The sequence below is a fragment of the Somniosus microcephalus genome, chromosome 21, assembly GCF_052327205.1.
Source record: "Somniosus microcephalus isolate GS21.2 chromosome 21, FLI_Smic_1.0, whole genome shotgun sequence".
NCBI classification, from domain to species: Eukaryota; Metazoa; Chordata; class Chondrichthyes; order Squaliformes; family Somniosidae; genus Somniosus; species Somniosus microcephalus.
In genome coordinates this window covers 3,949,375-3,964,569 of record NC_141007.1, presented here as the reverse complement: position 1 = coordinate 3,964,569, position 15,195 = coordinate 3,949,375, and the positions used below count along the sequence as shown (strand labels likewise).

Sequence of the window (15,195 nt, the reverse complement as noted above, 5' to 3'; positions counted from 1 at the left end):
AGAAGAGCCGGCTCCAACGTGGCTCGCGGCAGCGCCAAAGTAAATCTCTTGGGCTTGCCAAGACCAGCGGCTGGGAAGAACTAAAACCCCAGGACCACAGGAACGTAAAAACAGCTTATGGAAAACGGATGAGCTTGCTTGACTAATGGCTTGTTCTGCTTTCCAAAAGTTGTGGTGTTATTTTCTTAAGACTGGTGCTGAAGATGCTAGCAAGGGAGGAAGATCCTTAAAGGAGCAGCAGAGGGAGAAATGAGGTAAAGAGAAAAAGGAGCAAATGAATCCCAGGGATGAAGCCCCGCATCCTGGTAGAAGCAGATCATTGAGGATCAACAGCCAGGCACAGACAGTAAGATACAACTAATATTGTTGTTGAGAAAAACAGCAACAGGAACCCCTTAGTAACAACAGAAAACGCTGGAAAAACTCAGCAGGCCAGGACAGCATCTGTGGAGAGAGAAACAGTTAACGTTTCAGGTCAATGACCCTTCGTCAGAACTGGAATAAAGCAGGAAAGGGAATAGATTTTAAAGTAAGTTGGGGACTGGGAAAAGGGGGAGGGGATGAAAGAACAAAAGGGAACAGTGATAGGATAGAAAGCAGGAGAGATAAAGAGACATTAAGAGATATTGAAGGCCAGAGGAGGTGGTGATGGGACAGGTAAAGGAACAAAGGATGGCTCTAGATGGAGTGTGAATGGCGCTGGTCGAACGATGGACAGCTGCCATGTGGGAGGGAAGAAAAAAGGCCAGACAGAAGTGTGGATTAAAAAAAAATTATTATATAGGGGCCGAGGTTATGATCTGAAATTGTTGAACTCTATGTTGAGTCCAGAAGGCTGTAAAGTGCCTAATCGAAAGATGAGGTGCTGTTCCTCGAGCTTACGCTGAGCTTCCGTGGAACAATGCAAGAGGCCGCGGACGGTGAGGTCTGAGTGGGAATGGAGCGGAGAATTAAAGTGACAGGCCACCGGGAGCTCGGGGTCCCCCTTACGGACTGAACGGAGGTGTTCCGCAACGCAGTCACCCAATCTGCGTTTGGTCTCCCCAATGTAGAGGAGACCACATCGTGAGCAGCGAATACAGTATACTAGATTGCAGGAAGTACAAGTAAGTCGCTGAAGGGTCATCGACCTGAAACGTTGACTCGGTTTCTCTCCACGGATGCTGTCCTGGCCTGCTGAGTTTTTCCAGCGTTTCCTGTTGCTATTTCGGATTTCCAGCATCCGCAGTATTTTGCTATCATAACAGGAACCCCTTGATGGCCGAGTGTGCAAAGGAACCATGCGGGGTAATCCTGAGTCATAGAGACCAGGAAGCTCCACATTCAGGGGGTTCATTCATTTCAGCCAGTGCAGTGTAAGAGTTGCTACAATTTGCCTTCCTGTTACCAGGTTATTTGAGGCCGGAGGGGAGAAGTCTGCCATAGAATTTCTGATCGTTGTCTCCCTATTGTGAACTGCACATGTGTTGATGTTGGATGAGGACAGCCCTATGTTGTAAAATAGCCTGTCAACAGTCACTAGCTTGGCTCACACACGAACATCTATTCAGGAGAAGGACTGGAGTTCTGTATCGCACCAAGACACCGTCTTGGAGCAACATTCATTGCAAAGCCACGAAATGAATAGCTTTTTATAATTGCCATTTGAAATAACTGACATTTGACAGATCTGTTGTCAAGGACGGGGGAACGCTGAGATGCAGCATCTTTATTACTCCTGCCAGGAGGCTTTCTGCTTTGGTTTCTGGAGTGAGCTTGCTCTTGCTTTGATAAATGTTGCTGTATTCAGTCTGCTGGATCAGCTCAGCTCAGCTCCTCTTCTCACTTGTACCTTCCTGCTGAATTATACACAGAACAGAAATGCAGCTGAGAACTTTTAGGAACTCTTCGGCCCAACAGGTCCATCCATCTGTCGTAGATTGAAGTGATCTGACAGCTCGTGGAGCTTCAATTCCGCATTCACAAGGATTAGGTGAATGGAGGCGGAGGACCACGAAGGGTCCCCAGATTATGGGTGTCCTATCTTTGACGTGGAAGCACAGCTGTTGAGGCTGTTCAGCTTTCACTGAATTTGACATCAAAACAACAGTAGTGTCTTAGCCATTGACAGTGACACTAATCCTAAACTATCTTCATAATGAATCTCCATTTGTTTAGCAATCACAGAGCATAGAATCATAGAACTGTACGGCACAGTAGGAGGCCAGTCAGCCCTTCGTGCCTGTACTGGCTCTTTGAAAGAGCTATCGAATTAATCCCACTCCCCTGCCTTTTCCCCAGAGCCCTGCAATTTTCTCCCCTTCAAGTGTTTATCCAATTCCCTTTTGAAAGTTACGATTGAATCTGCCTCCACCGCCCTTTCAGGCAGCGCATTCCAGATCACAACAGCTCACTGCGTGAAAAATGTTTTGCTCATGTCGCCTGTGTGTCCTCTAGTTACCAACTCTTCTGCCAGTGGAAACAGTTTCTCCTTATTTACTCTATCAAAACCCTTCAGGATTTTGAATGCCTCTATTAAATCTCCCCTTAACCTTCTCTGCTGTCTGTCATTAGACTGTCTACATCCATAAGTTAGTTTGCAGCTGATGGATCCAGCCCCGACCAGGTTGCTGGCATTATTTGACATACCAGACCTTATAGACTAATGTAAAATTATTGAAGTGCAGCTGCAACACAGGAATTCAGATCCGATTTAAACCTTTTACATATAATTACATCAAATTTACAGTACAGAAACAGGCTATTCGGCCCAGCAGGTCTATGTCGGTGTTTATGTTCCACACGAGCCTAAACGTTGCTGACACAGTTCGGTTTTGTGGTCTAGTGAGGAATGAGAACTTGGCTTCATCTCGTCAATGTTTTTGAATCTTGGTTTTGGCATGGAGGATGACAAGCTCCTCCCAGTCTTCCTGTCTTTGGACTCAATGGAGTTCAAGATATGGGTTTTCCCTGCAGCCTACATTACAGCAGTGGCGACACTTCAAATGTACTTCATTGGCTGCAAAGCATTTCATGACGTTCTAGACTGTGATATAAATGCAAGTTCTTGCATTATCATTTCTAGTGACCTGTTCTCCTCTCTTAATTATAGCCAGTCCGATAAAGGTGCTCTGCTATCTCCTAAGGCTGCTTTCCTAGTAGTTTTGTGCCATGCTAGTACTACTGGCTCCTGATTTGGTACAGACATACTCTGATCCAGCCAGCAGCTGACAAGACCGGCCACAAAGCAATACTAGCACGGGACAAAGAGCAAAATAAAAGATACTGAACCTTGTTGCAAAGACCTCCACCAACCTGTCTGCTGTCTTTGAGATGCTGACAGACCCGATGGAATGGTTTTTATTTCAAGAGCTCTCAGTTTGTCTTTTTATCTTTACTGTGATCATAGTGGGGGACCTACTCGGAAATCACTCTAGGAATATCCGTCTTCAAGAATCTACAGAAACTCTCGAGAGGTCAGGGTTGTCCCAGCATTTGCCTTCATGGGCCACATTGGTGCATACAGTGAGCCTTAGGGGGCCGTCTAAGTTTGAGTCCCTGCTCCCGTTGATATCTCCAACTGCCGACCTTAACAGATCTTGGTGTTCTGATTTAAGGTTTCTGCGCCAATGAGGCAACAGCGCTAAGAACAGTCCTTTCCAAACCTTCAGGCCCAGGAAATACAAACAGGACAAAGCACCGGATAAGAAATTTAAGCACTGATAGGCAGAGTTGCCCAGGCTTCAGGGACTGAATTACCAGGGTGCATGGGGCAGCACGTGGCTTTAGGGATATAGATAGGCAACCACCCTATAGGCACTGTCACATTAAACTCACTGAACTCAGCCCACCACGGTTTGTGATAGTTATATCGAAGTATTACTGTTTGTGGTTTATACCAGAGTATTACGGTTTGCGATACACCTGTATCGGAGTATTACGGTTTGAGATACACCTGTATCGGAGTATTACGGTTTGAGATACACCTGTATCGGAGTATTACGGTTTGCGATACACCTGTATCGGAGTATTACGGTTTGAGATACACCTGTATCGGAGTATTACGGTTTGAGATACACCTGTATCGGAGTATGACGGTTTGCGATACACCTGTATCGGAGTATTACGGTTTGAGATACACCTGTATCGGAGTATTACGGTTTGAGATACACCTGTATCGGAGTATTACGGTTTGCGATACACCTGTATCGGAGTATGACGGTTTGCGATACACCTGTATCGGAGTATTACAGTTTGCGATACACCTGTATCGGAGTATTACGGTTTGAGATACACTTGTATCGGAGTATTACGGTTTGAGATACACCTGTATCGGAGTATTACGGTTTGCGATACACCTGTATCGGAGTATTACCGTTTGCGATACACCTGTATCGGAGTATTACGGTTTGAGATACACCTGTATCGGAGTATTACACTTTGAGATACACCTGTATCGGAGTATTACACTTTGAGATACACCTGTATCGGAGTATTACGGTTTGCGATACACCTGTATCGGAGTATTACACTTTGTGATACACCTGTATCGGAGTATTACGGTTTGCGATACACCTGTATCGGAGTATTACACTTTGAGATACACCTGTATCGGAGTATTACACTTTGAGATACACCTGTATCGGAGTATTACACTTTGAGATACACCTGTATCGGAGTATTACACTTTGAGATACACCTGTATCGGAGTATTACACTTTGAGATACACCTGTATCGGAGTATTACACTTTGAGATACACCTGTATCGGAGTATTACGGTTTGAGATACACCTGTATCGGAGTATTACGGTTTGAGATACACCTGTATCGGAGTATTACGGTTTGCGATACACCTGTATCGGAGTATGACGGTTTGCAATACACCTGTATCGGAGTATGACGGTTTGCGATACACCTGTATCGGAGTATTACAGTTTGCGATACACCTGTATCGGAGTATTACGGTTTGAGATACACTTGTATCGGAGTATTACGGTTTGAGATACACCTGTATCGGAGTATGACGGTTTGCGATACACCTGTATCGGAGTATTACCGTTTGCGATACACCTGTATCGGAGTATTACGGTTTGAGATACACCTGTATCGGAGTATTACGGTTTGAGATACACCTGTATCGGAGTATTACAGCTTGTGATACACTGTATCGGAGTATTACGGTTTGAGATACACCTGTATCGGAGTATTACGGTTTGCGATACACCTGTATCAGAGTATTACGGTTTGCGATACACCTGTATCGGAGTATTACGGTTTGCGATACACTTGTATCGGAGTATTACAGCTTGTGATACATTATTCGACTCTATTGGCTGTTGCTTGGACCGGTGAGGAGAAGGACTCGGCAATGATGGAGGGCTTTATTTAGAGTGAGGCAGAATGTCCACCTTATTAAGTGTTGAGGTGGTGCAGCGAGTTTACTAATCCGGACGCTGCTGATGAGTAAACGCCTTTGCCGTGGTGCTATCAGCTGAGGAGAAGTGCTGTAGTGTCAGAGATTAACCTGGTTATGTTGGTGATATAAAGTTGTCAATATCCAGAATCTGGGCTTTTGAGAGGCAGGAAGCTGCTTCTAGCCAATGAGCAGCCTCTTGTACCGAAGCTGTTCCCCTCCCTCCTCCAAAAACAGGCATCGGAGCAGAGTGTTTACAGGATAAAGGCAAGTGACATTTATTTAACTTCAAAAATGAAGGAGAAAATAGTTAGAATAAAGCAATATTAGAGAAAAGGAGAACATTCAACTTAAAATTTAAATAGAGGGAATAAGGGGGAAAAATGGGGCAATAGCGTGAACACAGTAAAGTGATGAACTTCTTCACTTTCTTATAAAATGTTTACTTTAGTAGCTCGGGGTTTATGTTATAATAATACAATTTATTCCAGATGTACTGATTTTTTTGTGTCACAGCAAGTGAGCTGAAAACAGACAAAATCATCGGGGCTTTTATGCGGGGTGGTTTTTGGATGATAATAATAGCATCAGTAATACAACTAACTTGAAATGGAGGCAGTAATTCTAACCATTAAATATGTGATTAAAACCAAGATTAACGGAGATTAAAAATTTTAATTACGAGATTAATCGAAATGAATTTTTAAATTGCTTGACAGCCCTAGTTGTTAAGCTCATTGCACATTGGACCCTGAGCAGGGGAGACTTTCATCTGGTCTCTTTGGATTAGAACCCGGGTCTGGGAGTGCTCGATGCTGACAGTCAGTTTGTGAAATGGAGTGTTCCCGTTCCCCAGCTATAAAAACCCTCATATTGTTCAGCTCAAAATTTAACACTAAAAGAAAGTAGGCAGCTGAAAAGGTCCTGCAGTGAAGCGATACGTTAAACGTTATTGCTGCATCGTACCTGAGAGGTGGCAAGAGCGAGGTACAGAGTGCGGCATCAGTTTCCCAGCCTGGTGTAAACAGACCATGTTGGCAATCTCCTGCTGACACTGCTGAGTGCTCGCCCTGGCCAAGGCGGACAGGGCATCCTTCCCCACGATGTCACAGTTGGGCGAGAAGTCGTTGCTGGTGGGCTGAGGGGCTCCCCCCACGCTGCCTGTGTCCCCGTTCTTTGATTCCCCTTTCACATCGCTGGTGTTTCTGCTGCTGGACGGATCGTTGTGCACCGTGTCACCGAAGCGGACTCTTGGGGGTACCCTGCGCCGCGCTGCAGGCTTGCGCCTCACTAAACTAGTCCTCAACACGCTGGCGGTGCTGCCCGGGTGCTCCATGCCCGCTCTCCATGGGCTCTGCCGTCGGCTGGGCCCCAGGTGTCGGCTGTCAGAACTGTCCACCTCATTGCTGTCCGGCAGTTTGGTTCTCTTCTCCCGTCCCTTCTGTGAACAAAACAAACATACGTTACAAATCCAGTCAGAAATCTAGCACTGCTACCCACAATTATATATTTTCACCGCATTTATCAGAGTCGCTTTTGCTCTTTAAAAGGGACTTCCAGAAATCGCTCCTCTCTCCAACTGCTCAACAATGTACAGACAAAGATGGTCTGATACCACAGCTCTCGATGGAACCTTTCGTCTGTCTCTCATTCTGGCCCAGGCCCCAGAACTGGAGAACTCACAGACCCCCGCCTGCCCTTCTCCCTACAGTCTTCCAGATTTGGCGTTAACTAAGCCCACTTCCAGAATTACCTCCTTCTCAATGACCCTCTCCACTTTGGTGGGGCCCTGCAGTGTGAGCCTTGTCCATCACCTTGGTCTCTCAGTTTAAAGATAAGTCTTTAAAATTAAATCACATACTGTAAGAACCTTAAAAAGAGGCTTAAAGTCACCAATTAATACACTCTGTATCTGACAACCCCCCATCTCCCACTATCTCACCATTCACCCCATCTCCCACTATCACCATTCACCCCATCTCCCACTATCTCACCATTCACCCCATCTCCCACTATCACCATTCACCCCATCTCCCACTATCTCACCATTCACCCCATCTCCCACTATCACCATTCACCCCATCTCCCACTATCACCATTCACCCCATCTCCCACTATCACCATTCACCCCATCTCCCACTATCACCATTCACCCCATCTCCCACCATTCACCCCATCTCCCACTATCACCATTCACCCCATCTCCCACTATCACCATTCACCCAATCTCCCACTATCACCATTCACCCCATCTCCCACTATCTCCATTCACCCCATCTCCCACTATCACCATTCACCCCATCTCCCACTATCACCATTCACCCCATCTCCCACTATCACCATTCACCCCATCTCCCACTACCACCATTCACCCCATCTCCCACTACCACCATTCACCCCATCTCCCACTATCAACATTCACCCCATCTCCCACTATCACCATTCACCCCATCTCCCACTATCTCACCATTCACCCCATCTCCCACTATCACCATTCACCCCATCTCCCACTATCTCACCATTCACCCCATCTCCCACTATCACCATTCACCCCATCTCCCACTATCACCATTCACCCCATCTCCCACTATCACCATTCACCCCATCTCCCACTATCTCACCATTCACCCCATCTCCCACTATCTCACCATTCACCCCATCTCCCACTATCACCATTCACCCCATCTCCCACTATCAACATTCACCCCATCTCCCACTATCACCATTCACCCCATCTCCCACTATCACCATTCACCCCATCTCCCACTACCACCATTCACCCCATCTCCCACTATCTCACCATTCACCCCATCTCCCACTATCACCATTCACCCCATCTCCCACTATCACCATTCACCCCATCTCCCACTATCTCCATTCACCCCATCTCCCACTATCTCCATTCACCCCATCTCCCACTATCACCATTCACCCCATCTCCCACTATCAACATTCACCCCATCTCCCACTATCACCATTCACCCCATCTCCCACTATCAACATTCACCCCATCTCCCACTATCACCATTCACCCCATCTCCCACTATCAACATTCACCCCATCTCCCACTATCACCATTCACCCCATCTCCCACTATCACCATTCACCCCATCTCCCACTATCAACATTCACCCCATCTCCCACTATCACCATTCACCCCATCTCCCACTATCACCATTCACCCCATCTCCCACTATCACCATTCACCCCATCTCCCACTATCAACATTCACCCCATCTCCCACTATCACCATTCACCCCATCTCCCACTATCAACATTCACCCCATCTCCCACTATCACCATTCACCCCATCTCCCACTATCACCATTCACCCCATCTCCCACTATCAACATTCACCCCATCTCCCACTATCACCATTCACCCCATCTCCCACTATCACCATTCACCCCATCTCCCACTATCACCATTCACCCCATCTCCCACTATCACCATTCACCCCATCTCCCACTATCAACATTCACCCCATCTCCCACTATCTCACCATTCACCCCATCTCCCACTATCACCATTCACCCCATCTCCCACTATCTCACCATTCACCCCATCTCCCACTATCACCATTCACCCCATCTCCCACTATCACCATTCACCCCATCTCCCACTATCTCACCATTCACCCCATCTCCCACTATCTCACCATTCACCCCATCTCCCACTATCACCATTCACCCCATCTCCCACTATCACCATTCACCCCATCTCCCACTATCAACATTCACCCCATCTCCCACTATCACCATTCACCCCATCTCCCACTATCAACATTCACCCCATCTCCCACTATCACCATTCACCCCATCTCCCACTATCACCATTCACCCCATCTCCCACTATCAACATTCACCCCATCTCCCACTATCACCATTCACCCCATCTCCCACTATCACCATTCACCCCATCTCCCACTATCACCATTCACCCCATCTCCCACTATCACCATTCACCCCATCTCCCACTATCAACATTCACCCCATCTCCCACTATCTCACCATTCACCCCATCTCCCACTATCACCATTCACCCCATCTCCCACTATCTCACCATTCACCCCATCTCCCACTATCACCATTCACCCCATCTCCCACTATCACCATTCACCCCATCTCCCACTATCTCACCATTCACCCCATCTCCCACTATCTCACCATTCACCCCATCTCCCACTATCACCATTCACCCCATCTCCCCTGTGTTATCACGATCACATTTACTGCAAATCAGTATGGAATTCACACCCTCACAGGTTTTTATCTGAATGTTGAGGCTGAAAATTGCAGGCTGGAGTAATATTATACAGCTGATTCCATGATAATGATCTTTCCTATAGATAAAAAAGAAAAAAAGACTTGCATTTCTATAGCGCCTTTCACGACCACTGGACGTCCCAAAGCGCTTTACAGCCAATGAAGTACTTTGTTTTGATGTGTAGTCACTGTTGGAATGTAGGAGCAGTGATGTAATAAACAGAAACCACTGAACAGGGTTCCTATCCAACAAACCGCAGTTTTATTATTTGCTCGGCTCCAGCCAATAGGAAACTCTGCACCCAGCTCAGCTACGTTATCATTTATTAAAAACATTTGGCAGAAGGAGTCATTAGATAGAGATGGGGCGATAAACCAGGCTGGTTTCCCCCAGCTTGGCCGAGGAAAGTGAGGCCAACTATTGACCTAGCTGCAATAGCTGTGGCTCAGTGGGTAGCACGCTCGCCTCTGAATCAGAACGTTGTGGGTTCAAGTCCCACTCCAGAGACTTGAGCACAAAACTCTAGACTAACTGAGGGAGTGCTGCACTGTCGAAGGTGTCGTCTTTCAGATGAGACGTTAAACCGAGACCCGTGTGCCCTTTCAGGTGGACATAAACGATTCCATGGCACTATTGTCCTGGTCAACATTTATCCCTCAACCAACATCACAGATTATCTGGTCATTAGCTCATTGCTGTTTGCAGGAGCTTGCTGTGCATAAATTGCCTGCCATGTTTTTTACATTACAACGGTGGCCACGCTTCAAAAGTACTTCATTGGCTGTAAAGCGCTTTAGGGCATCCTGAGGTCATGTAAGTTCTTTATTTCTTTAAAATCAGCTGACTCAGTGCAGACCGGGAATTGAGCCTGGGTCCTCTGGTCTGTGTGGCTCATCCCAAACTGGCCTATGCCCAGGGAAGACATTGCTTTGTCAATATGAACAGGTACAACAGGTAGTTAAGCAATGGCAAACATTTGAAGAAATAATTCATAATTCTCAACGAATATACAGTCCCTTGAGGAATAAAAACTCCACTGGAAAAGTGGTCCAACCGTGGCCTATTAGAGAAGTTAAGGATAGTATTCGAATAGAAGAGGCTTACAATATTGCCAAAAACAGAAAGCCTGAGGATTGGGAGGGTTTTAAAAATTAGCAAAGGAAGAGGGAGAAAATAGAATGAGAGTAAACTAGCACGAAATATAAAAACAGATATGTAAAAAGGAAGAGATTAGTGAAAGTAAACGTGGATTCCTTAGAGGCAGAGACAGGAGAAATTATAATGGGGAATAATGAAAAGGCAGCGACGTTAAACAAAGTTTTTGTATCTGTCTTCACAGTAGAAGACGCAAAAACAAACCGGGGATAATGGGGAACCAAGGGTCTAATGAGAGTGAGGAACTTAAAATACTTATAATTAGTAAAGAGAAAGTACTGGCGAAGTTAATGGGACTAAAAGCCGACAAACCCCCTGGACCCGAGGGCCTACAGCCTAAGGTTTTAAAAGAAGTGGCTGCAGAGATCGGGGATGCGTTGGTTTTGATCTTCCAGAATTCCCTAGTTTCTAGAACAGTCCCCGTGGATTGGAAGGTAGCAAATGTAACCCTGTTGTTCAAGAAAAGAGGGAGAGTAAACAGGGAACCACGGGCCAGTTAGCCTGATATCCGTCATTGGGAAAGTGCTAGAATCTATTATTAAGGACATGGTAACAGGGCACTTAGAAAATCATAATGATTAGGCAAAGTCAACATGGTTTTATGAAAGGGAAATTGTGTTTGAAAAATCTATGAGGGTGTAGCTAGCAGGGTAGATAAGGGGAACCAGTGGATGTAGTATATTTGGATTTTCTGAAGGTATTCGATAAGGTGCCACATAAAAGGTTATTACACAAGATTAAGCCTCCTGGGATTGGGGTAATATATTAGCATGGATTGAGGATCGGTTAACAGACAGAAAACAGAGAGTAGGAATAAATAGGTCGTTTTTGGGTTGGCAGGGTGTAACTAGTGGGGTGCTGCAAGGATCAGTGCTGGGGCCTCAGCTATTTACAATCTACATCAATGACTAGATGAGGGGACCGAGTGCAATATATCCAAGTTTGCTGACGATACAAAACTAGGTGGAAAAGTAAATTGTGATGAGGACGCAAAGGGATATAAACCAGTTAAGTTATTGGGCAAGACGGTGGCAGATGGAATAGAATGTGGGGACATGTGAAATAATCCACTTTGGTAGGAATAGAAAAGCAGAATATTTTTTTAAAGGAGAGAGACTGGTAAATGTTAGTATTCAGAAGGATTTGGGTTCTTGTATACGAATCACAGAAAGTTAACATGCAGGTAAAGCTAGCAATTAGGAAACCTTTATTGCAAGGGGGTTGGAGTATAAGAGGAAATTATACAGGAAACTCTCTCTTAACCGGCACCTAAATATCCAGAAATCTCTCTTAACCGGCAACATTCAGGAGTAGGTTCAGGTAAGTTTTACTATATATTAGTGGCCGTGTAACCGGGGTTCCTGCACCTGTGGCCGTGCACGGGGCTCTCGTACCTTGGTAAGTATACCTCTCTGTAATCTGGACTTTTTGATCAACCGGCACCACGCCGGTCCCAGATAAAAAAAGAGTTTCCTGTATAGGGCCCTGGTGAGACCACACCTGGAGTACTGTGCACAGTTTTGGTCTCCTTACCGAAGGAAGGATATACTTGCCTTAGAGGGGATGCAACAAAGGTTCACTAGACTGATTCCTGGGAAAATGGTATGGTCCTATGAGGAAGGATTGAGTAGAATGGGCCTATATTCTCTGGAGTTTAGAAGAATGAGGGGTGATCTCATTGAAACATATAAAATTCTTAGAGGGCTTGACAGGCTGGATACTGAGAGGCTGTTTCCCATGGCTGGAGAGTCTAGAACTAGGGGCACAGTCTCAGGATAAGGGGTCGGCCATTTAGGACTGAGATGAGGAGGAATTTCTTCACTCAGAGGGGGGTGAATCTTTGGAATTCTCTGCCCCAGAGGGCTGTGGAGGCTCAGTCGTTGAATATATTCAAGGCTGAGATCGATGGATTTTTGGGCACTAAGGGAATCAAGGGATATGGAGATCGGGTGGGAAAGTGAAGTTGAGGTCGAAGATCAGCCATGATCTTATTGAATGGTGGAGCAGGCTCGAGGGGCCGAATGGCCGACTCCTGCTCCTAATTCCTGTGTTACTTATGTTCTTGCGACAACTGAGCCCACTTTCTGAGTCAATAACATGTCCTCCTTTTGCCCTGATAATTCCCTAATTTTCTGCATTCAGATAAGGAATTTCAGCTGTAAATATGCAACAAAACATCAGCAAGGGAGATCAGATCATACAACAAGCTCTTCTAACTCCTGTTACAGAAATCCGCTCACACTGCGGGGAGACAGGGGTGGGGTAAAGGTGCTCCACATATCACACGGTGTGATATCATGAGCACCGTTATTGCTCTCTGGGAGTACTACTGTATATATCTGCAATCATTTTAGATCCAATGGCCACTGTCTCAGGCTGAAGCAGAATATTCACAACCTTGGTGTCCTATTTGACCCCGAGCTGAGATTCTGACCACATATCCTCTCCATCACCAAGGTGCCAACTTCCACCTCTGTAACATCGCCTGTCTCCCCGCCTCTGCCTCAGAGTCCATCTGCTGCTGAAACCCTCATCCATGCCTTCGTTATCGCTAGGCTCTACAGTTCCAACACTCAATAAACAGGAGCTCATCCAAAACTCTGCTGCCCGTGTCCTAACTCTCACAAAGTCCCGTTCGCCCAACACCCCTGTGCTCGCTGCCCCGTGTCCTAACTCTCACAAAGTCCCGTTCGCCCAACACCCCTGTGCTCGCTGCCCCGTGTCCTAACTCTCACAAAGTCCCGTTCGCCCAACACCCCTGTGCTCGCTGCCCCGTGTCCTAACTCTCACAAAGTCCCGTTCGCCCAACACCCCTGTGCTCGCTGCCCTACATTGGCTCCCGGTCCGGCAACGCCTCAATTTTAAAATTCTCAGCCTTGTTTTCAAATCCCTCCATGGCCTCGCCCCCTCCCTATCTCTGTAACCTCCTCCAGCCCTACAACCCTCTGAGGTCTCTGCGCTCCTCCAATTCTGGCCTCTTGTGCATCCCCAATTATCATTGCTCCATCATTGGCGGCCGTGTTTCAGCCCTAAGCTCTGGAATTCCAGCCATAATGCACTCCGCTTCGCTACCTCTCTCTCCTCCTTAAGACACTCCTTAAAACCTACCTCTTCGACCAAGCTTTTGGTCACCTAAGCCAATATCTCCTTATGTGGCTCGGTGTCAGATTTTGTTCACTCCTGTTAAGTGCCTTGGACGTTTTACTACGTTAAAGACGCTATATAAATGCAAGTTGTTGTTGATGTTTTAGTGTTTTCTAGCAGCAGAACCCATCCACACTGGAAACTGCTAATGAAGAACTTGCATTTCTATAGTATAATAGCAAAATACTGCGGATGCTGGAAATCTGAAATAACAGAAAATGCTGGAAATACTCAGGTGGCCAGGCAGCATCCGAGGAGAGAGAAACCTGGTTAACGTTTCAGGTCTGGGACCCTTCATCAGAACTGGAAAAAACTGGAAATGTACCAGATATTAAGCAGGTGCAGAGACGGGGGGGGGGGTGGGGTTTAGGAGGGGAGGAAGGAATTGAAAGAACATCCTGTGAAAATGTTGCAAATGGGAATGGCAAAATCATACTGCATGAAAAATGGGGGCAGGGATTATTATCTGAATTGTTGAACTCAATGTTGAGTCCGGCAGGCTGTAAAGTGCCCAATCGAAAGATGAGGTGCTGTTCCTCGAGCTTACGTTGAGCTTCATTGGAACAATGCAATAGCCCGAGGACAGAGAGATCAGAGCGGGAGTGGAGCGGAGAATTAAAGTGACAGGCGACCGGAAGCTCGGGGTCACCCTTACGGACTGAACGGAGGTGTTCCGCAAAGTGGTCACCCAATCTGCGTTTGGTCTCCCCAATGTAGAGGAGACCGCATCGTGAGCAGCGAATACAGTATACTAGATAGCAAGAAGTACAAGTAAATCGCTATTTCACCTGGAAGGGGTGTTTGGGGCCCTGGACAGTGGGAAGGGAGGAGGTAAAAGGGCAGGTGTTGCATCTCCTGCGCTTGCACGGGAAGGTGCCAGGTGAAGGAGCAGGGCTGTTGGGGGTGATTGAGGAGTGGACCAGGGTGTCGCGGAGGGAGCAGTCCCTTTGGAATGCTGAAAGGGGAGGTGAGGGGAAGATGTGTTTGGTGGTGGGATCACGTTGGAGGTGGCGGAAATGGCGGAGGATGATCCGTTGAATGTGGAGGCTGGTGGGGTGAAAGGTGAGGACAAGGGGAACCCTATCGTGGTTCTGGGAGGGAGGGGAAGGGGTGAGAGGAGAAGTGCAGGAAATAGAACGGACACGGTCAAGGGCCGTGTCAACCACAGTAGAGGGGAATCCTCGGTTGAGGAAAAAGGAAGACATGTCGGAAGCACTGGTATGGAAGGTGGCATCGT

At 46.7% G+C, this 15,195-nt stretch overlaps 1 protein-coding gene across 2 annotated transcripts in view; it reads right to left on the bottom strand.

Moving 5' to 3' along the window:
* Positions 1 to 15,195, bottom strand: part of xylt2 (xylosyltransferase II) — a 551,366-nt gene that overhangs the window by 406,145 nt on the left and 130,026 nt on the right. For both annotated transcript variants that reach the window (XM_085963201.1, XM_085963202.1), the window contains exon 2: positions 6,360 to 6,834. In XM_085963201.1, coding sequence (XP_085819327.1) covers positions 6,360 to 6,834 — 475 coding nt within the window. The remainder of the gene's footprint in view (positions 1 to 6,359; positions 6,835 to 15,195) is intronic.